Source organism: Fusarium venenatum (assembly GCF_020744135.1).
Source record: "Fusarium venenatum strain MPI-CAGE-CH-0201 chromosome Unknown EDB82scaffold_1, whole genome shotgun sequence".
Classification (NCBI taxonomy): domain Eukaryota; kingdom Fungi; phylum Ascomycota; class Sordariomycetes; order Hypocreales; family Nectriaceae; genus Fusarium; species Fusarium venenatum.
Window position 1 is genome coordinate 8,393,278 of NW_027072129.1, and position 19,687 is coordinate 8,412,964.

At 49.0% G+C, this 19,687-nt stretch overlaps 8 protein-coding genes across 8 annotated transcripts; 4 read left to right on the forward strand and 4 right to left on the reverse strand.

The window, feature by feature from the left end:
• Window positions 1-47: 47 nt before the first annotated feature.
• EDB82DRAFT_533743 (Pre-mRNA-processing ATP-dependent RNA helicase PRP5) lies at window positions 48-4,310 on the forward strand. The gene is made up of 3 exons (XM_065609265.1): window positions 48-488; window positions 549-1,353; window positions 1,408-4,310. Exons 1-3 carry the CDS (start codon window positions 342-344, stop codon window positions 4,065-4,067), a joined length of 3,612 nt encoding a protein of 1,203 aa, XP_065465816.1. The 5' UTR covers window positions 48-341; the 3' UTR covers window positions 4,068-4,310.
• EDB82DRAFT_490496 (uncharacterized protein) lies at window positions 4,311-5,405 on the reverse strand. Its single transcript, XM_025728199.2, has 3 exons — window positions 5,283-5,405; window positions 4,784-5,116; window positions 4,311-4,726 (listed from the first exon to the last, which is right to left on the reverse strand). Exons 2-3 carry the CDS (start codon window positions 4,991-4,993, stop codon window positions 4,568-4,570), a joined length of 369 nt encoding a protein of 122 aa, XP_025588496.1. The 5' UTR covers window positions 4,994-5,116; window positions 5,283-5,405; the 3' UTR covers window positions 4,311-4,567.
• Window positions 5,406-7,166: 1,761 nt separating this feature from the next.
• On the forward strand, window positions 7,167-9,411 carry EDB82DRAFT_543844 (uncharacterized protein; the record flags this gene model as incomplete). Its single annotated transcript, XM_065609387.1, has 5 exons — window positions 7,167-8,706; window positions 8,775-8,921; window positions 8,972-9,093; window positions 9,167-9,213; window positions 9,333-9,411. 5 exons carry the CDS (start codon window positions 7,167-7,169, stop codon window positions 9,409-9,411), a joined length of 1,935 nt encoding a protein of 644 aa, XP_065465817.1.
• A 772-nt stretch (window positions 9,412-10,183) lies between these two features.
• EDB82DRAFT_87711 (60S ribosomal protein uL29) lies at window positions 10,184-11,712 on the reverse strand. Its single transcript, XM_025728166.2, has 4 exons — window positions 11,456-11,712; window positions 11,078-11,217; window positions 10,764-10,989; window positions 10,184-10,673 (listed from the first exon to the last, which is right to left on the reverse strand). The coding sequence occupies exons 1-4, from the start codon at window positions 11,456-11,458 to the stop codon at window positions 10,668-10,670; spliced, it is 375 nt and encodes a 124-aa protein (XP_025588493.1). The 5' UTR covers window positions 11,459-11,712; the 3' UTR covers window positions 10,184-10,667.
• A 177-nt stretch (window positions 11,713-11,889) lies between these two features.
• EDB82DRAFT_521520 (uncharacterized protein) lies at window positions 11,890-12,679 on the forward strand (the record flags this gene model as incomplete). Its single annotated transcript, XM_025728155.1, has 3 exons — window positions 11,890-11,958; window positions 12,013-12,126; window positions 12,176-12,679. 3 exons carry the CDS (start codon window positions 11,890-11,892, stop codon window positions 12,677-12,679), a joined length of 687 nt encoding a protein of 228 aa, XP_025588492.1.
• A 156-nt stretch (window positions 12,680-12,835) lies between these two features.
• EDB82DRAFT_521521 (ATP10 protein-domain-containing protein) lies at window positions 12,836-13,929 on the reverse strand (the record flags this gene model as incomplete). The annotated part of the gene is made up of 2 exons (XM_025728144.2): window positions 12,836-13,514; window positions 13,571-13,929. 2 exons carry the CDS (start codon window positions 13,927-13,929, stop codon window positions 12,836-12,838), a joined length of 1,038 nt encoding a protein of 345 aa, XP_025588491.2.
• Window positions 13,930-14,230: 301 nt separating this feature from the next.
• On the forward strand, window positions 14,231-16,061 carry EDB82DRAFT_490508 (2-oxoacid dehydrogenases acyltransferase-domain-containing protein). Its single transcript, XM_025728133.2, has 2 exons — window positions 14,231-14,515; window positions 14,566-16,061. Exons 1-2 carry the CDS (start codon window positions 14,341-14,343, stop codon window positions 15,867-15,869), a joined length of 1,479 nt encoding a protein of 492 aa, XP_025588490.1. The 5' UTR covers window positions 14,231-14,340; the 3' UTR covers window positions 15,870-16,061.
• A 758-nt stretch (window positions 16,062-16,819) lies between these two features.
• EDB82DRAFT_88265 (P-loop containing nucleoside triphosphate hydrolase protein) lies at window positions 16,820-18,235 on the reverse strand. The gene is made up of 2 exons (XM_025728122.2): window positions 17,637-18,235; window positions 16,820-17,576 (listed from the first exon to the last, which is right to left on the reverse strand). Exons 1-2 carry the CDS (start codon window positions 17,889-17,891, stop codon window positions 17,133-17,135), a joined length of 699 nt encoding a protein of 232 aa, XP_025588489.2. The 5' UTR covers window positions 17,892-18,235; the 3' UTR covers window positions 16,820-17,132.
• Window positions 18,236-19,687: the final 1,452 nt, after the last annotated feature.

Genomic DNA, 19,687 nt, shown 5'->3' on the forward strand with positions numbered 1-19,687 from the left:
TTCCTAAATAGTGGATACCTCAATTATCAACTGCCTGGTGGGTAAAACTCGGAAGCCTTGAAACTATCATCTCATCTCCATGCTTTCCAACTAATAAAGCTTCAAGCATCGTACAAATCACCCGCCCCTCCTTTGTGTAGCTATTTGTTTATCATTTCGAGGTGGACAACAGCTCTCGGTATCTCAAATACACCGTCAAGAGAGGCATACCGACATCACATATATTTGCGCCAGCGAGAAGCGACCACGCGCTATCGCGCATTATTGCAAAGGCTTCGGTCTCCGTTCAAAAGTACTACTCACCAACGAAGTGTCCTGCTGAGCCTACGAGACCACCAACAATGGCTCGACCGAGAGACTCGCGCTCACCAAGTCCTGCAGGCAGCACCCACAGTTCCCGTCGTTTCCGCAACGATGATCGCCGGGATAGGGATCGTCGCAACGATGGAAGGGACCATCGTCGGCGTACCAGATCTCGCAGCCCAGATGTAAGAAGGTGGCACAATCATACTAATCGGCTTTATTCTGACGAGTTTCTCCATCAACAGCCCCGAAATCGCGACCGTGACCGTGACCGCGCACGAGATAGAGATAACTACCGCCGAAGAGACCGTTCCCTAGATCGACGAGATGACAACCATTACCGAGGTGGACGAAGAGACAATCGAGAACGAGATCGCCGAAGATCGCGAGACCGCTTTGATGATCGCATTCGGTCGCCCATGACTGACAGACGACGAAACCGCAGCCGAGAGAATGACCGGGATGTGAGAAGGCGAGATGATTCCCGCAGCCGTGTCTCTGGGCGTCGTGAGGGTACGACTGACTCTCCTGCTCGCAGCAACCGTGATGATGGTAGAAATCAGAAGACGCCACTCGGTGACAGCAGCAACGGAGGTGCTAGTCAGGTTCGACACACGCTCCTTGGTTTCGAGTGCATTGCTGATGGATTACAGGTACAAACTCCCAAAGCTGAGGGCGGACAAGCTGATGTCGACAAGAAGGCCGAACGACTGGCCAAGCTTGAAGCATGGAAAAAGAAGAAGGAGAGTGCAAGTCAGAAACAAAAAGAGGTAAACCCCAGTCAGACAAGGAACCTCCTTGCTGAAATGGACAAGAAGGCAAGTGGAGCGTCGTCCAAAACGGTTTCCCCTTCGCTTTCTACTGCTGCTTCACCTACTGCGACGCCCGCTGTCGAATCACCCGCTGCCCCCTACTCTGGCAAGTTTGATCCCAAGGCCATCGCCAAGAAGTCGGCAGCTTCCCGGGCTCACGACGCTTCCAAACCTGCACTTGGCTCCCTGGAGGGACAGCCTGAAAAGATTTCGGCCCCGGTCAAACAAGCCACCACTGGTACGTCCAAGTCTTCCATCATTCGCTTCAACCCAATTGACACATCTGTTCTAGCATCCGCTCTTCCTGCGAACAGAACAAAAGCAAGTGGCTTCGGCTTCATAAAAACCAATGCAGAGACCGAGAAGCTTACCGCTAAGCGAAAGCTCGACCTTGACGAGGAAGACACTACCAAGCGGAAGCTTACTAAACTTCCCGCCCTTCCTATTGAGGCTGATGACACTCCATACGCTGACCAGGATGACGACGAGTCCGATGGTGATAACTTTGCCGAGAACGAGGAAGAGGCCGCTGCTGCTGCCCGTGCAGCTCATGAGCGGCGTTTGCAGGCCGAGAACCAGATGGATACAGGCGAGGAAGATACCAAACCCACGGACGTGCAGACAAACGGTGATGTGACAACGAACGACGGCGCTGCCCAATCCGAACCTGCCACTCAGATGGAACTTGACGAAGAAGACGATATTGATCCTTTGGATGCTTTCATGGCCGATCTAAAGCATACCGATGTGAGACAACCCACCAAAACATCAACAACACAAAAAGTCCAGGAGCCTGAGGCCTACTTCAGTGATGATGAATATGACTTCAACAAGAAGGATGAAGGCGATGCAAGCGCTCTGTTGGCCATATCAGCAAAGCGGAAGAAGAAGGATATCCCGACAATTGATTACAGCAAGATCGAGATTGAGCCTATCCGCAAGAACTTTTGGCATGAGCCAGCCGAGTTGAGTCTTCTTACGGAGGCTGAGGTGGCTGACCTTCGCCTGGAACTGGATGGTATAAAGGTCAATGGAAAAGATGTTCCCAAGCCTGTTCAGAAGTGGGCTCAATGCGGTCTCACACGCCAAACACTGGATGTCGTTGATAACTTGGGTTACGAAAAGCCCACTCCCATTCAGATGCAGGCACTCCCAGCTCTAATGTCTGGTCGTGATGTTATTGGTGTTGCCAAAACTGGTTCGGGAAAGACAGTTGCTTTCCTGCTTCCCATGTTCCGACATATCAAAGATCAGGCCCCTCTTAAGGATACAGATGGCCCTATTGGGTTGATCATGACCCCTACTCGAGAACTTGCCGTTCAGATCCACCGAGACTGCAAACCATTCCTCAAGATGATGGGTCTTCGCGCTGTCTGTGCTTATGGTGGAGCGCCTATTCGAGAACAGATTGCAGAGCTCAAGCGTGGTGCAGAGATTGTTGTATGCACGCCTGGTCGTATGATTGATCTCTTAGCCGCGAACCAAGGTCGGGTCACCAACTTAAAGAGAGTTACGTATGTTGTGCTTGATGAAGCCGATCGAATGTTTGACATGGGTTTCGAACCCCAGGTCATGAAGATCTTTGCAAACATGCGACCTGACAGGCAGACAATCCTCTTCTCAGCCACTATGCCTCGTATCATCGATTCGCTGACCAAGAAGGTGCTTAAGAACCCCATTGAGGTCACAGTCGGTGGGCGCAGTGTCGTGGCAAAGGAGATTGAACAAATTGTCGAAGTCCGAGACGAGCCGTCCAAGTTTCACCGTGTTCTTGAACTTCTAGGAGAACTCTATGACCGCGATGAAGATGCTCGTACCTTGATCTTTGTCGAGCGACAAGAGAAGGCGGATGACTTGCTCAAAGAGCTGATGATGAAGGGCTATCCCTGTATGTCAATCCATGGAGGCAAGGACCAGATCGACCGTGATTCCACTATTTCGGATTTCAAGAAGGGTGTTGTACCTATCTTGATTGCCACTTCGGTAGCAGCCCGTGGTCTTGATGTCAAGCAGCTCAAGCTTGTTATCAACTACGACGCTCCTAACCATTTGGAAGATTACGTGCATCGCGCAGGTCGAACTGGTCGTGCTGGTAACACTGGTGTTGCTGTCACTTTTGTTACGCCTGAACAGGAGAATTGTGCACCAGGTATTGCCAAGGCTCTTGAACAGAGTGGACAACCCGTACCTGATAGGCTCAACGAGATGAGGAAAGCTCATAGAGAAAAGGTGAAGTCTGGAAAGGCTAAAGACACGTCAGGTTTCGGCGGCAAGGGTCTCGACCGTCTCGATCAGGAACGAGAGGCGGCTCGTCTGCGTGAGCGCAAGGTCCACAAGGCCGAGGGTGAGGAAGAGGAGGTAACCGAGGACAAGAAGGAGGAAGAGGACGAAAAGGCAGAGAAGGCGCTGGACGCAATCCGGGCTGCAGCATCTGGTGTGCTGGCTCGTGAATCAGCAAAGACCGAAGACGCAGATGCGAAGTCTATGCCCCCAGTCAAGACCAGTGGTGTGGTAAAGGATAAGGCTAAGGACCCATTGGACAAGGTCAGTTCTGCTGTCAGCGCCATCAACAGCCGACTTGGGAAGGCCGGCCAGCTTCGTGCTGGCCAGCCCATCGACAACAAGGGCCCAGATGCTGGTGCTTTCCACGCCACATTGGAGATCAACGATTTCCCCCAAAAGGCCAGGTGGGCTGTCACCAACAGAACCAACGTGGCGAAAATTCTGGAAGCTACAGGTACATCGATCACAACAAAGGGCAACTTTTACCCGGCTGGCAAGGAGGCGCCCGCTGGAGCCGAGCCCAAGTTGTATATTCTTATTGAAGGTGATACCGAAGTTGTCGTCAGTTCTGCCCTTACCGAACTCACACGCTTGTTGCGGGAGGGAACAATTGCTGCCGTAGATGCCGATAGTCGAGCACCTGCCAGTGGACGGTACACGATCACTTAATAGTGCTTGGCACCTGTTTTTTCCCCCCAAGCAAACGTATATTATTCTACCACTCTTGTACAGGCAGGGCTAGGCTGTTGAGCCACGGAGTTGATGAGGAAGTGGTAATCTGATGGGGGGGGGGGGGAATGTACACAATTACAGGAGTTAATGACGGCGTTAGAGAGACCCTCTATAGGGGATTTGATTATTACTCAGTCTTGCCACGATTGTTGCAAGTATGCGTGCGAGCTGAAATGCATCTGTTGTGTGAACTCTTCTCTATAACTGGTAGTGTTTAAAACGAAAGATAAAACGCTGTGACTTTGAATAACAACTCAACGACAATAAAAACGACGCTGACCACGAACCATCCTGTGAGTGGTATATACCAACAGTATCTTGGCCCAAACCATGCATGAAATCAAAATGGACATGCCACTGCACCAAGTTACATGAACTTGTCTTGCTTTCCGTCCAGAAACATGTCCTGGCCCGTCAATCCGAGATCGAAACCTTTCTCATGCCCAATTTCGGGCTTCTGTTGCTTGATCTGCTTCACGCGCTCGAAGCTGCTCTTGACTAGCGCCTTTCAGTGTCTCTGAGCGAGTCTGTTTCTTTTGCGCTGCTAGCTGTGTCTGCAACTTTCCACCCGGCTTCGATGCAGCCTTGGCGCGAGCCTGTGTTTTCATGTCAGTTTACGGGAAGGTATTGTCGTTTTTCTCTGGGGTACTGACCTCGGCGGCTTCGGCGGCTTTCCTTCGCGCATCCTCTGGGTCGTCTGGACCTTGAGCGGCAACGGCTGATCCACCTCCCAAGGTTCTTGGAGGGCCACCGACCTGTTTCGGGACCGGCGCTGTACCGGAAGTCGGAGGCGGCGCGGTACCCAAGACACGGCCGGGCTGCGAGAAAGCCTCGGGCTCTGTCTTACCACAGATGTTACCCATGACTACTTTGTGACGCGGCGCAGTGGATGTGAGCTTCTTTGTTCAGTGTTGTCTGATATACTGTGTAGACAAAGCGGTATTGGTGTTTGAGTGATGATATTGTTTACTTGGCGGCGATATTCTCTGAAGTAGTCGTGTTAAGAATAAGTCAAAGATAGTGTTGCGTGGCGGCGATAGTTGGAAGTTGGAGTTCCGTCGTGCCAAGCTCCAAGGTCAGGTTGAGGGGCTGGACTTTTGGAGCTTGCTGGGGCGGAAGGAGGACCTCGAGGGTTGCTTTTAAGGTGCTTACCTATTTGGTGGTATTGAAAGCCTGAAAGGTGATCTTGTCGAATCCAAGCACAATGTAATCTTTATCAAATACGATATGTCAGCTTGCATTGTTGAGGTTATTTACAGTCAAATTCGTGTCCTACCTCATATGAGAGAGCGCTGCGCCTCAGAGGCTCATGTGAGCAACGTCATTCGAATAGTGATTCGTGTGGTTTAAGATCATTGATGAATGAACAGACTATGGTCGAGTGTTTACTAAAACATATTTACGTATACAAAATCCTTAACATCTCATAAAAATTCATCCTATAAATTACAACTTACAAACGGTTTCCCCAATAGCCATCCATTGAAGTACAGCTAGCTAGCTACCCATGCCTACTTACCCCATTCTCTTGTGGTGGTTGAGATAAAAGTGGAGGGTATACAACTGATGATCTAATTGGTTTTTCAACATGTCTTTACAAGCGTACTGTTTCTACAGGGTATCAGTCGTAATGGTTAAATTTGTCTATGAGAGAGAGCTATATGGTATTCAGAGACTTCGAACTGTAATATCTGTCTACAACAGTATTGCCAGCCAGTTCTGCTACAATAGCTTGGAGTGCTGTGAGCGATGGCTTGACAAGGAAAACTAATGGACATGTGACAATGCAGGGTAACTAAATTCTAATAGATTCAGTTGTCAACTTTCCCAACGTATGTGCATTCTGTCACTACAGTCGAGCTTACTCTACACAGTTTAGGTACATCTGTTCTCTGATTTCTATACTCTCAAATTTGTTACGGTACACGGGAAGCTACCCATGTCCGCCAGTATACGTCCAGAGTTGACAACATGAGCTCTATACGGATGCCAAACATCTACAAGAAATGAAAATTTAGAAAAAAGCAGGAGGTGAACTGAACGACACATGGAAGTTATGAGAGAGGAACTACTGGCAAAACGTTTGAGAATAATATGCAGGAACGGAGCTTTGACCAAATAGAGGCCATCCGGGGTTGTTGATCTGCTGCAAATCAAAGAGCGACGTTACGGACCTTATTATCTGGGCTCCGGCCGGAAGACCAGGCCGAGAGACATTGTAGACAATATTGGAGCGGTGAAAGTGGGTTGACTGGAGATATGTATGTGATGCAGGAACAGAGAGGGCCATTACGGTCACTGAACTCATGTAGACGGACATGTAGCCAGAGAGGTGGGACTTGGATATACCCCTCATATTGAAGACCAGGTGATTCACTTGAGAAGCTCATACTCTTCTGTATCGGTCAAGATGAATAAAAAACACCAAGGATAAATACTGATCGAAGCAAACATCCTACGTTTGCTCACACAAACACCACTCCCTCCAGGTTACTTGGTTTTTGTGAAAGAACCATTGGTCTTCTCTTACCCTTTGAAAATCTGGATATTTGTTCTTGTTAGTGCGTAAAATTACTGCAAAATCAATAGAAAACCCAGCCGATCCTATCCTGTGACTCGGTAGGTTATGAACCAGCAACCATAAAACATATGCCCAGAGATATTCGCGCGCCCATTCGATAGCTTCTGATTGGCGGCGCGTGGTAATCTCTAGGGGACCAGCCCCGCTAAAATGTGCCATGATCCACTGAAGTTTAGTGCCCCTCCACCTTGGATGCCCATGCCCGGTTCTTGAGCCGCCTGGCCATCCGGGTTCTCATTCTCATCGATCCTCTGAGGCGCGGGTCATTGGCAACATAACAGCCCGCTCGGGTATTTTGCTGTGACCATCCATTTATCCATCCAAATGACTCTGATGAACATCTTGGCTATAGATTTCATTCACAAGCTTTTCTCTGTGCGTCAAGAAACAACAAAAGTGATCCTCTTCATCGGAACAAGCGATTGCTCTTGTCAATTCTAGCTGTCCATGAAACCATGGATCACTCGCACTCGACAGCCTTTGCTGCCCATTACCACCAGCCAACTTCTTTCGACCTTGAAAAAGTTGACTATGGCTTTGATTCTATGCTTGGCCACGATACATGCCTGACCCATGGGCTCGATTCCCTTGGAACCTGCAACAATACCGAGAACGCTTGTCTCGATCAACGCTGTTTTGACCACTATGGCAAAACTTCCGCCGCTAAAAACGTTCTCGAGATTGGCCTCGATCTAAAAGCCGGCACCGATAAAGCTTCCCACAGAAATGAACAGCCAAATATCGCTCGCCCTTCTAGGACAAAGACTCGCTCGCAGTCAAACATCTCTGCCTCTCCTGTAAAGATGTCTGCTGCCGCAACTAGAGCTTCGGCGCATAGGCAAAAGCGGCGGAGACAGTCTGAGCAATTACAACATCACCAGCACCACCAGAATCAACACCAACACCAACACCAACACCAGGTGGATTATCACCAGCCATCCAATATTCACCTGCACTCACCCCATTTCCTCCATGGCCAAAACTTACAACATATCGAACCCACAACGGCCCTCCAGACTGTTAACGAGAATTTGCACCACAACTTCCACATGCCATTCTTGAATGGTCACCACCCATCGTTTGGCGATCTTCAACATCACGGCGGTGTGTTCGCACCGTCAAGTCCCTATAACCGATGGCCACAAGCTGTTGCTCCTTCTTGGGCCAACATGATGAGCCAGGCCACCATTGCTAATTGTATGCCGATGTCATGGCCGGCGCATAATGGCTGTAATGAAGCTACATCCGCTGATTGCACTTCTGCATGTGGTGATAACAAGTGCTGGAGCCAATGTGGCGACGGAGATGATGCAGACTGCTGCTTCGATACCTCCTGCGCCGAGCTCGACTTCTCTCATGCCGCATGCTGCTTTGAACCAACATGCGCTGATCTCGAGCCATGCCTGGATGCTTCGTGCCAGGAGGCTGCGATTCCTTGCAATGATTCGCATTGCGTTGGGACCACAGTTTCCACTACTCCAGCTTCTGTGTCTGTCACGACACCTTCAGCCGAGCCAGAGCCCATGGTCAGCGCCATCCTCAGCCCAGACGAGCCAAATCGGGACGTTTCTTTTGATATTGGTTCGGCGATCGGGCAAAACTTTGGGTTTGCCCACGATCTCGGCCATAGTTTCACTGATGATTTGAACCATCATGATGGAAACCTCAACAGCAGCCACAGCGGCCCGGCCTTGAACCAAAATGCAGCTTTTTCTATGTCTTCCCACTCCCCCACACCAAAGACCGAATTGGCCGACAACCAGTCCATGAGTGGAGAGACTGACTTCACCTGCAAGTGGCTCTGCGAAGATGGTATTCTCTGCTCCAAAACATTTGGGGGCAACAAGGAACTTCAGGATCACTGCAAAAGCGAGCATGTAAAGAACTTGAAGAAGGGCGAATATGGTTTCTGCTGTACGTGGTACGGTTGTATAAGGCCCGGCCCATTCTCGCAAAAGAGCAAACTGGAGCGACATATGCAGACTCACACCGGGTGTAAGTTATAACCCCCTAGACCGAAATCTAGAACCAGTCGTGAATCATATACTGACAACGGCACCCAGACAAGCCAGTAAAGTGCGATATCTGTGGCATAATGCTTTCCGCAAAACAATCGCTCGAGCAGCACATGCGTACTCATTCAGGCGAGAAACCATGGAAGTGTGAACACGAGGGCTGCGGAGCGCGCTTCAAGCAGCAGAGTGCCCTCAGTAAGTTTGTTAGTTTTTAGTTCAGCATCACATGCTAACATTTTATCAAGCCATGCATATGCGCACGCACACTGGAGAGAAGCCGTTGATGTGCGAAATTTGTGGGAAGCGCTTTGGTGAATCCTCCAATCTTTCCAAACATCGCCGCACGCATAATGTCCGTGGTAGCCATGTATGCGAGCATTGCGGGAAGGATTTCCATCGCTTGGACCAACTTCGTCGGCATTTGCAAACACATCTTCCAGATGGTAGTCGCAAGAGCAGCAAAAGCTCCTGACATCGTCTTGCCGTGGTGGATTGAAGATGGGCAATCGAGAAATACAAGTCGCGTACGGCGACAAATTCTGTTTTTTTTGTTGGCGTTTCGAGATTGGCATTGGCGTTTGGGGTTATCTTGAGTTTGGTTGTCAGGGTTCTGCAACGAAAACCGGCGTTCTTGGAACAAGCTGCCCCGGATGAGCGGCACGAAACATATGAGACGAGCGTATGATCCAGATAAAGGTAGATAGATACCCGATGCCATCATGACACAGGAAGAATAATGGACACAGAGTGGTCTTTGTTGGGCCCGAACATAGTCTTAACCACAAAGGCGTGTTTCGACTGATTGATGTAGCTTGAGAGTCGATGCCGTGTGACCGTCGTGGTATGACAATTCATAACAAGTCATCTTTACCATATCCAGGGCTTGTACTGGTATTAGTCGTTCTGTTCCATCTAGTCGGAGAGCCTTGTCGTTGGTATTGAACGCCAGAGAACGAACGAACTCTGACTCGAGAATACCCGCATGGAAGCTGGTTGGACCTATTGTGACAGGTATTGAGTTGTCATCCTCCCTCTTCAGAGTATATATGAACGACGAGCCAGCCCAGCCATCAGGCCATCCAAAGCTGAATACAATTCCGTACAAAATCGGATTGAACTCTGTCGCCGTTGCGGGGTCTTTTTTTAAAGGCCGATATGATTGATAGCGAGAAGATCCACGTTGAGCTAGTTCAGAGGGAAGTCTGTGAGTAAGAGGCGAAACCGATAAATGAGCCAAGATTCAGAGCGCTGCTTGGAAAGATGGAAATTGAGGAAAACCGTCGTAGATGGCTCGACCAAGTTTTATTACATCGCTTTTGCCCTTTGATGGAAGGATGCCGTTGGGGTTACGGTGGGGTGATTCCGATTGAACCGATCTGAGGCACCCCCTAACAAACCAACCGAAAAAGACCGAGCCGTGAGGAAGGATTTTGGCATGGTAACAAGGTCTTTTGGTATATTTTCTCGTTCAATTCAAGAGTGGATAAAATAACATTGAATTAAGGGTCTTAGGGGTCACATAATATCGGCTGTCTCTTATGGTCATGACAATTACCAGTTTAGCCTTGCTGGCTCGTAAGGCACCAAAGCTTTTTAGCTGTTGTTCAATTGGAAGAACGCTGTGCAACTCAATGGCAGCCCACCTCCTATGATATGGATTCGAGACATCATAGTCACTGCTCTCGCGTATCTTACAAGGACTTGTTGATCATGACCTCATTTTTGTTTTTTAAGACTGCCTACGGGCAGCCCATTGTGGACATATCCCGTCCCAGATCGAGGCCCAAACCGGGAAATAAGTACAAGTCAGACCGAGATTCCCTGAGCCATGCGATGCAGATTTCGAAGTTTTGTCAAAGAAAAAGCACGCGACGCCCTCCATACCCCGTTTCCCTTCTACCCAGTGTCCGTCACACGCCAAGAACTACCAGCATTTTTAACTTAAGCCTGGGTGAATTGTTAGTAGGTTGATCTTGAGGTGTGGATATTGCTGTGAAGAGAAACTTGGATTCCTTGCACAGCATTTATTCATCGTACCTTGATGGCGAACTTGCGCTGAGGGAAGTGGACAGTGCGCTTCTTGGTCTTCTCGAGCACGCGGGACTTCTCATCGGGTGATAGGCGGCGGCGGATGGCACGGGTCTGCTTGGCACGGAGGTCGAGGGGAGCGTACTTCTTGTTCTTGTAGAACAAACGGAGCTGAGCCCTTTGCTTGGCGTTGATGACGGTCAGGACACGAGCAATCGACTTGCGGATATCGTGGCTATTCAAAATTGCGTTAGTGGGGCACAACTTTTTTTTGGCGGTCTCCTGCTTCTGCAACAAAACCGCAGAGATGGGAATATGCTCACATTCTGTTCAGCTTGGAGCCGGAAGAAGCGACCTTCTGAATGCGGAGCTGACCGAGCTCGGTCTTGAGCTCACCGAGCTGCTTTGTCAAATCATCCTTGGACTTGTTCCAGAGCTCTCCAGCCTTAACCTTGCCCGACGACTACAACCTGTCAGCGATTTGTCCAACCCGTATTGTTTTCTTGCGTGAATTGTGCTATCGAAATCATGGCCGAGACTCGGATTGAGTTGTGGGATGACGCTCGTGGATTGTGGATTGTGTATGTGTACGTTTGGTCGATGGAAGGAATGCTCGAAAGGACTCTGTAGCCGCACGAAACATCGACAATACGCAGTCGACGTCTACCGTAACAACAAGGGCGTGGAATGCTCGTACTCACCATCTTGAATAGCTTCGAAGTGGTGTGCGAAGTGTGTCGACGAGTGTTTTGTCAAAATATCAGCCTCGACCTGTCACCGTCCGTGTCGCGATAGATCGATTTAGAGAAGTTTGCCGAGAAGGTGCGTTCGAAAATTAGGGCTTGCAAGAACTCGAGGTGGGGAAGGTGTAGAAGAATTTGAAATTTTTGATTGGCAGGTGGGTTTGCTAGGTTTTTCCTTCCGTTTTAGTTTCCAAGGATCACGTGTCAATACAGGTGACCGTCTTGTGGCGCTAATGTAGGCGGTGTGAAATTCTGCCATCGATCGGACCAGGTGTCGGACCTGTTGGTCGGCCATCAGGGAGTTGATCATGAGTTGGTAGATTGTAGATTAGCTCAAGCTTGCGCAAGCACATCACAACGCAGTTATCAGAACATCATATACACCAAGCACAATGTCTGCATCTTCGGGATCTGGAAGCTGGACTAGTCTCATGCAACAAGCTCGAAATCTAGAAAAACAGGTACACTGAACGGCATCATGCGCCGAAATACAAGCTGACGTCGCCTTTACTTAGACGGAGAACTTGTTCCATACGTATTCGCGGTTCGCAGCAGCTCCTAATATCCCACCCAAACCCACAGAAAAAGAACGCGAGACAGAGACGAAGTTGGAGGAGTTATTAGAAAAGGTGCACACTGATACTCTGCGCTCACATGCTCTTTGCTAACTCCCTTCAGCGTGAGGATGTCATTAGCAAACTCGTCCGACTGCTCGATTCTGAAGCCGCCCTCACCTCCTCCGCCATAAAACAGAAGAATCTCAACACTTTCCAGAGGAAGCTCGCTGATCACAAGAAAAATCTAATCCACCTACGCTCAAATCTACAAGAGGCTCGTAATCGCGCGAACCTTCTGTCTAACGTCCAGTCGGATATCGACCAATACCGTCAGAACAACCCCGAAGCTGCCGAGGCCGATTACATGTTGCAGGAGCGGAATCGCATCGACAATAGTAACAACATGGCCGATAACGTGCTTAGCCAGGCGTATGCTGTTAATGACAGCTTCAATCTGCAGCGCGAAACATTGGCAAGCATCAACAGGAGGATTACACACGCAGCAAGCCAAGTGCCCGGGATCAACACGCTGATCGGAAGGATATCGGCTAAGAAGAGGAGGGATGGCATTATCATGGGCAGCTTCGTTGCGTTTTGCTTCATCGTCTTTTTCCTCTTTTCGTGAAACTGGGCGGGAATTGGTTTGTTTGCATAATGTTTTAGGTGTTATGGGGTATCAGCGTGTTTGATATTGTACAATACCTAGGTAGGCCATGGTGGGGTCATGATGTCTAGCATGTCTAAAGTTACAATCGTCTCTCCTCTACTGGAGAACGTCTAATTACAAGAGTTTTGGCACCTCAAGATGCTGTTTACCTGGGTGTTGCTCCTTTGCTGTGGCTGGCAAGGTAGCTTCGTGATCCATCTCGTCCACTAAACGTGAGAGACCCTTGGCAAGGCCCTCTGTCTCAACTGGATGGGCTGTTCCACTGCCCGCCCACCGAACGCGGCAGTACTTGTCGATAAGGAAGACGTATCCGACCTTACTGTTGAGCAGGCCAATGGACTCCCGAATGTCGTCAGTGACACCACGTCGTACCAGGAAGTACTTGTCCCAGTCCTTTTCGGGGAATTGCTTTCGTAGCGATCCCATAAAGAATCGAATCAACCAGGCCTTTCCAGCATTATCCTCGTAGTTGATATTGACAAGCTGTGTGGTGTCGGTGTTCTGTGCCAACACTTGATGCAGCGCCGGGTTTTCCTCCTTGGAAGTAAAAGTCGCAACCTGCTGCTCAGCCCAGCGACTACTGAAGAAATTGATAACTGTGGCCTTGCCGCTGAAGAGTGGTGTCGTATCGCGTGGGTTCCTGTCCGTCTTTAAGAGGGTTTCGCCGTAGAAGTTGGGAAAGAATAGAGAGAGCTCCGCCTTGAACAAGCGTGGAGGTGCGATAAAGGATTTACCCTCATGGTATTGAAGGTTACCCCAGTCTCGAAAATATGGGCGTGATATCTTTGCCGTTCTGTCAACGTGCGTTGTTAGTATATGCGATGTATATATTCGATAGTCTATTCTTACAGCTCCTTTCGCCGTTGTAAGTGCTTATCGTAGTTGACAAAGTCCTCACGACGCTGCTTCAGTGAGCGACTATCAATGCCTGTGTTTTCTCCAGCCTTGGGCGGTAGAGGCATGCCAATCGGCCGAGGAAGAGGCTTAGGTACGAAGTGACCTTGTTGTCGCTTTCCATAGCTTCGTGGAGCTTCGATCGGCTTGGCAACATTTGCTTGAGGATCTAAGGATGCGCCAGCACCTGGTTTTTCAGTCCTCGCTAGCCGAAGAGCGGAGGTGGTGAAGGACCGTCGAGATTCGCAAAATAAACATGTTAGAGGTCGACGGGCGAGGCCGGAGAGGGATAGGTCGAGTCGTCGCGACGCCATCATGGTTGGTTGGCGGGGGTGAGAGACACTTTAAAGCAGCTCTTCTCTCAAGGTCAGACTAGACGTTGGAAAATTATTGACTCCAAAAAAAAAAGTCCGGGCCAGGTCCCCACGTTCACAACGGGATCAGTGGAGCACAGGGCAATTGCCTTTATCGGCAATGTGGATTTTCGGGGTTCGTGACAGAACCGAGAACGCGGTCAGATCGGGCTTAGTATCTGCCAGTGCCGTCATTCCCCCGGATTGGCGGTTATCCACGGACGGGGCCGATGGAAGCCAGGCTTTCGGCTTAAACAATGCCATGGTATTTACCATCTCCTCTTTCTTATGAGGATGACTTGGTGCTGATATTTGTTATTCTCTTTGATCGTTACTCTCACCTCTTCAGGCTCAATTGCTAGTTACAGAACCATGTTTCTACAGCGAGGATCCCGTGTGTTACAGAAGCAATGGCACGTTGCCCGAGCCATGGGCAATATGGCAATGGGCCCTCGTGCTTCATTGAATGCCTCTTCTCCCAGATGGTTCAGTGAGTCTAGAAGGTTAATGGCTGTAAAGCCTGTTGTTCTAGCCGATATTGGTGAAGGTAAGTCTTCCAAGTCAGATCATCCGAGAACCCGACTAACACGAGGACAGGCATCGTCGAATGCGAGGTCATTCAATGGTTTGTCGAACCCGGCGCTCGTGTCGAGGAATTCTCCCCGCTCTGCGAAGTCCAAAGCGATAAAGCGTCCGTGGAAATCACAAGCCGCTTCTCCGGCGTGGTCAAGAAGCTACACTACGAAGCAGGCGAGATGGCCAAGGTCGGCAAGCCCTTTGTCGACATTGATATTGAGGGCGAGGCCAAGGCCGAAGACGTCGAAGCGATAATTGACCAACCAGGTGATAAGGCGGATGTTCCTCCCCCTCCACCATCACCACCTACAGAGTCAAAGGCCGAACAAACACAGCAACAAACTCCCCAAGAAGCGCCGGTCGAGGCGCCAGCGAAGGAAAAGGGCAAATGTGCAAGCATCGCCACTCCCGCTGTGCGACATCTTTCCAAGGAGCTCAAAATTGATATCTCCGATGTTACAGGAACAGGAAGAGATGGAAGAGTCATGAAAGAGGATATTTACAAATTTGTCAAGGAGAGAGACACCAAGGACAGCGCCCAACAAATAGCACCAGCTCCTACACCTTCACAACCCCAAAATACGTCGGTGCAGACGGAAACGGTCACACCTCTATCCAACACACAGCTCCAAATGTTCAAGACCATGACACGGTCATTAACCATTCCTCATTTCCTCTACGCGGACGAGGTCGACTTTTCAAGTATCGTGGAGCTTCGACAACGTCTGAACCGTGTTCTTGCCAAGGGTCCTTCTGTCGAGGGGCAACCAAGCAAGCTATCATACCTCCCTTTTATTATCAAAGCCGTATCGCTGGCGCTGAACAAATACCCAATGCTCAACGCCCGAGTAGACGTTGATCCCAAGACCAGCAATCCCTGCCTGGTCCATCGATCGCAACACAACATCGGTATCGCCATGGATACAGCAGGCGGTCTCGTAGTGCCTGTGATCAAGAACGTTGCATCCCTCAACATCCTGACCATCGCAGCAGAGCTTTCGAGACTTCAGGCATTGGCCAGTCAGGGCAAACTCAAACCGGCGGATTTCCAAGGCGGCACCATCACTGTGTCCAATATCGGAAATGTCGGCGGTACATATGTTAGTCCCGTCATTGTGGAGCGTGAAGTGGCCATCCTGGGCATCGGACGTATGCGAACAGTGCCTGCGTTTGACGAGAACGACAACGTGGTCAAGAAACAGATTACCAACTTTAGCTGGAGTGCTGACCATCGAGTTATCGACGGTGCTACTATGGCGCGAGCTGCTGAAGTTGTGAGACAGATAGTGGAGGAGCCGGATCTTATGGTAATGCATCTTAAATAGTTGAAAACATGTCAAAGTACATAATTTAGATATAAAATTCACAAGTCATGATTAAGAATGGGAGTCTGTACGCGGAAAGAGAATATGCTGTGCCATCATGTTGCAGGATTGGTTTCTTCAAGCGATACTCACACGTACGGAGGCCTCGTCACCATTGTGAGTGTACAGGAGGGTTGACAATCAACCATGTGCAGGGATTTTCTTTTCCAAACTGGATGGGCGGTTTTACAATATACTTCGATGCATGCATATCTAACCTCGTGATGAGCTCTATATCACAAGTGCCGGAAGGGTATTACCGTGCAGGATGACAACACACCAACTCGGAACTTCCAATTGAAATGCCTGTCTGCTGAACTATTTGGGCGATGCATCATTTGTACGCTTGTCGAGTCATTTTTCATGGGTGGAAGAGCTGAGCTGTAGTCAGGCTGGTTAGGTTGTCATGATGCATGAGCTGGACATTGAGTACATCGGATAATATCCAACCTAGTAAGTAATGTCCGATTCCGGCAGTAAGGATGAAAATATATATCTCTAGTACATGTGGAAGTGGCAGATTCTTCGGTATAGAATACCATAAACCGGAAGGTGAATAACAAGAAAACTCTTGAAACATTTGTATTTGTACCATCATTTGAAGTAGATGGCGAGTATTCTATAACAAAAGCTGAAAGTCGTGACTCAGTAAAAATAAGCCTCAATTCTGACCGCTTATTTCTCTCCAAGTTCCTTTCCCTATCTGTACTGTATGTAACCAAAAAAAATATATATCAAAAATTCCAAGGATGAGGAGGGAATACCTTGCCGTCATCCCTTTTAGCCTATCTGTATCAGTAGCCTCACCTCACCCCCGCGCTCTCCGGACCCAGCGACTGCAACTCTGACATTTGCGGGGGGAGGGGCAAACGATGGGGCATGACCCAAGACCAAGCTTGCCCAAGACAACTGGTTTGAGTTGCTTATCCTTGTCCCTGCCCGACCTTGTCTTTATCGCGCTGCGCCGGGGAGCTGTCCGAAGATGAGTACCAAGGCAAATGACAAGATTTTTAACGCCGTGTAAAGATAGAGGTATGAACAAATATTAAACTCCTAAATCCATAATGCAAATAGCCATATAACGCTGTGACTCCCTGCTCAATGATAATTTTCACATAATGTTAATGGTGGGCGGATGTGCTGTGTGTGATTGTTGTGTGGTAGGTCGATGAGTATTGGTAGAGGTCGTGTGTATCAAGATGATATAATGGGCACAGTTTCCTTTCATAGCTTGTCTTGAGACTTGGCCATGGTTTCCAAGACATTGCTCAAGGCTTCTTGCTCGACTTCCTCAATAGGTCGGCTGACGTCGATGGTGATAACATCCTTTTCGTCGGCCAAGGGGCGCTCCAGAATATCGAATTGGCTGTGTACCATGTTGGCGCCCATGTAGTGGTTTTGTCGTTGAGTGACACGAGCGAGAAGAAGCTCTTCGGGAGCGTCGAGAAAGACAAAGTGGATTTGGATGCGGCGATCGTAGTATCCAGCAACACGGATGACGTCGCGGTACTTGCGCTTGAGTGCTGAGCAGGTGAGGACGACACCACATGACCCAGCGTTTAAGCGGTTGATAGACTCTTCTCGCAGGGCAGTGAGCCAGTCCCATCGATCCTCGTCAGTGAGAGGGATTCCATTTGCCATCTTTTCAATATTGGCGGGAGGGTGGAACTAGTAGGAGGAGAGTGTGTTAGTAGTGATATGCGACACTGGTGAGAAATTTGTACATACAGCATCGCCCTCGACGTAGGGCATACCCAATGATTTGGCTAAATACTCTGCGACAGTCGTCTTTCCACAGCCAGCAGGGCCCGTAACCAGCCAGATGTGTTGCTGTCCTTGGGTCTTGTGGCCGTTAATGGTGGCCGAGTTGAGAGATGGAGTTGCTGCCGTCATTGGTGACGAAGTTGTGGGTGACAAGGCAATGGATACTGGTTTTGTAGGAGCCTTGATGGGCATTGTTGACGTGGAATTGTAAGTGAGCATTTTCAAACACTTTTTTGTAAGAAATATATATCGACTTTTTGACTTGAGTTGAGAAGAGTTATGAGTGGCAGGTATCGAGTGTTGGGTTGGTCCGTATGAGTGAACGGATAGACGAATAAATAGCTCCAGAATACCCTTATGATCCAATACTGAGTCCAGTGGCAGCAGTGATAGAGGCAGGCAGCTAATGATCAAATGACGTAGAACCAGTGTATGAATAAGGAGCAAGATGAATGTAATATCCGTTAACCGTTACGAGTAAAAGTAGAACAAGGTGGGAAAAGAGCCAAAATTCAGTGAAGCAAGCAAGCAAGCGGGATTGACAAAAAACCACGGGGGCCCCAGGACAGAGGGGGATCTATATAAGCCTTGGAGTTACAGAGCACAACCTAGTTAAGTCATGGATGGCTGATGTATGGATGTTCAAATTCAGGCTCAAGGAGAACCGGGGAGAAGGCCGTGACCGTGACAGTGGAGGACAGGCACGAAACTTTGGAAAGCCTCCACTGTCGGTTCTTGTTCCATAGGGTGGCGTGGGGGCATTGGGTGTAGTGAAATGGGCCCGGGGGGTGACTGTCACCCGCTGGGCCTACTCTATAAGTATACTTGAGGGACAAGGGGTGCCGAGACTGGGTTTTGAGGATGTTTTATTGGTTGGGGCGAAAAAGTAACCCCTTGACTTGGTTTAATGTCCGAACTTTTTTCTTCCTTGAAGGGATACCTGCAGTTGTCCATATCCGTTCCTACCTATTCCATACTTTGTATTACTCTCTATACTACACACTACAACTACATTGACTCTACGGATAATACGAAAGCATGGCAGTGGATTCATTCTTGTGGAGCGGATTTACTGTCAGGGGAAAAGACAAGAGAGAGATTGGTGAGGAGTAGGCCCATGACGCTTGTTGTGGGACACGATGATGGATGGTGTCTAGAAAGTCTGAACCCCAAATTCCATCTTACATTCATCCCAGCCCCAGTCCCTAGACCAGTGCCTGTCCCTGTCACTCTCCCGTTCGTACCTGTGGAATGGTGAGGTCACGAGGCTCCCTCTCTCCTCGCACGTCCTCAACATAGAATATTCTGATCATCGTAGCAATGCACGTCACACTTGGAAATTATGCTAATAATGCATCAAATCATGATCCCCTGGGGCGGATCTACAGTATCATGTTCTTTTTAGAGAAACCCATCCTTACGCGGAGTTTCCGCTAAGACTTGATGGAATATCTAGCCGTCGAACCGTACAACAGTATTCTCACCAGTATTAATTCAGTGCTATCTGTAATGCTCTCAAAGAGGAACTCAACTTATCTTGGATAATTAATTTCGAGTCGGTAAAAGTCTACATCTGCAAAACCTGGTCAGCACTTATCCGGTCTGAATGATCTGGGCCTACGGCTAAAGACTACTTACCTGCGCTCAAATCCGAGATCTTATCTTAAGAGTTTGACGAATCGGACCAAAGATAACGTTGAGCTGCTTAATGATTGATAACGCAGCTCCTCCAACTACATACGATACCGAGGCGCTGGTCAGACTCTACCGTACAGGTGGGAAGTTGTCCTACAATGATACTCAAACATTGTGATCCGTGTACGACAGATACGACTTTTCTTCTTCGAATATTCCAATATGGGTCTATTCTAAATATACTATCCGCTATGACCAGCACAGTTATTAGTACACTGATACTTTCTCTAATCAATATCTCGTCAATCCTCGTCTCGCTTTGGAAAGGGGGCCCCAGTTGAATGTTCCTGCAATTGTTGCAGACAGGAACTTGGACCAAC

What these genes read in the sequence shown, in the direction of transcription:
- EDB82DRAFT_88265 (XM_025728122.2), bottom strand. Translation starts at nt 17,891, where the DNA reads ATGCTCACTTACAATTCCACGTCAACAATGCCCATCAAGGCTCCTACA. An exon ending in CCTACGTCGAGGGCGATGCT is followed by an intron (nt 17,577 to 17,636) that starts GTATGTACAAAT and finishes TCCTCCTACTAG; the next exon opens with TTCCACCCTCCCGCCAATAT.
- EDB82DRAFT_533743 (XM_065609265.1), top strand. Translation starts at nt 342, where the DNA reads ATGGCTCGACCGAGAGACTCGCGCTCACCAAGTCCTGCAGGCAGCACC. An exon ending in CCAGATCTCGCAGCCCAGAT is followed by an intron (nt 489 to 548) that starts GTAAGAAGGTGG and finishes CTCCATCAACAG; the next exon opens with CCCCGAAATCGCGACCGTGA. An exon ending in GGTCAAACAAGCCACCACTG is followed by an intron (nt 1,354 to 1,407) that starts GTACGTCCAAGT and finishes CATCTGTTCTAG; the next exon opens with CATCCGCTCTTCCTGCGAAC.
- EDB82DRAFT_490508 (XM_025728133.2), top strand. Translation starts at nt 14,341, where the DNA reads ATGTTTCTACAGCGAGGATCCCGTGTGTTACAGAAGCAATGGCACGTT. An exon ending in TCTAGCCGATATTGGTGAAG is followed by an intron (nt 14,516 to 14,565) that starts GTAAGTCTTCCA and finishes ACACGAGGACAG; the next exon opens with GCATCGTCGAATGCGAGGTC.
- EDB82DRAFT_87711 (XM_025728166.2), bottom strand. An exon ending in GGCTCCAAGCTGAACAGAAT is followed by an intron (nt 10,990 to 11,077) that starts GTGAGCATATTC and finishes AATTTTGAATAG; the next exon opens with CCACGATATCCGCAAGTCGA.
- EDB82DRAFT_490496 (XM_025728199.2), bottom strand. Translation starts at nt 4,993, where the DNA reads ATGGGTAACATCTGTGGTAAGACAGAGCCCGAGGCTTTCTCGCAGCCC. An exon ending in AAGCCGCCGAAGCCGCCGAG is followed by an intron (nt 4,727 to 4,783) that starts GTCAGTACCCCA and finishes ATGAAAACACAG; the next exon opens with GCTCGCGCCAAGGCTGCATC.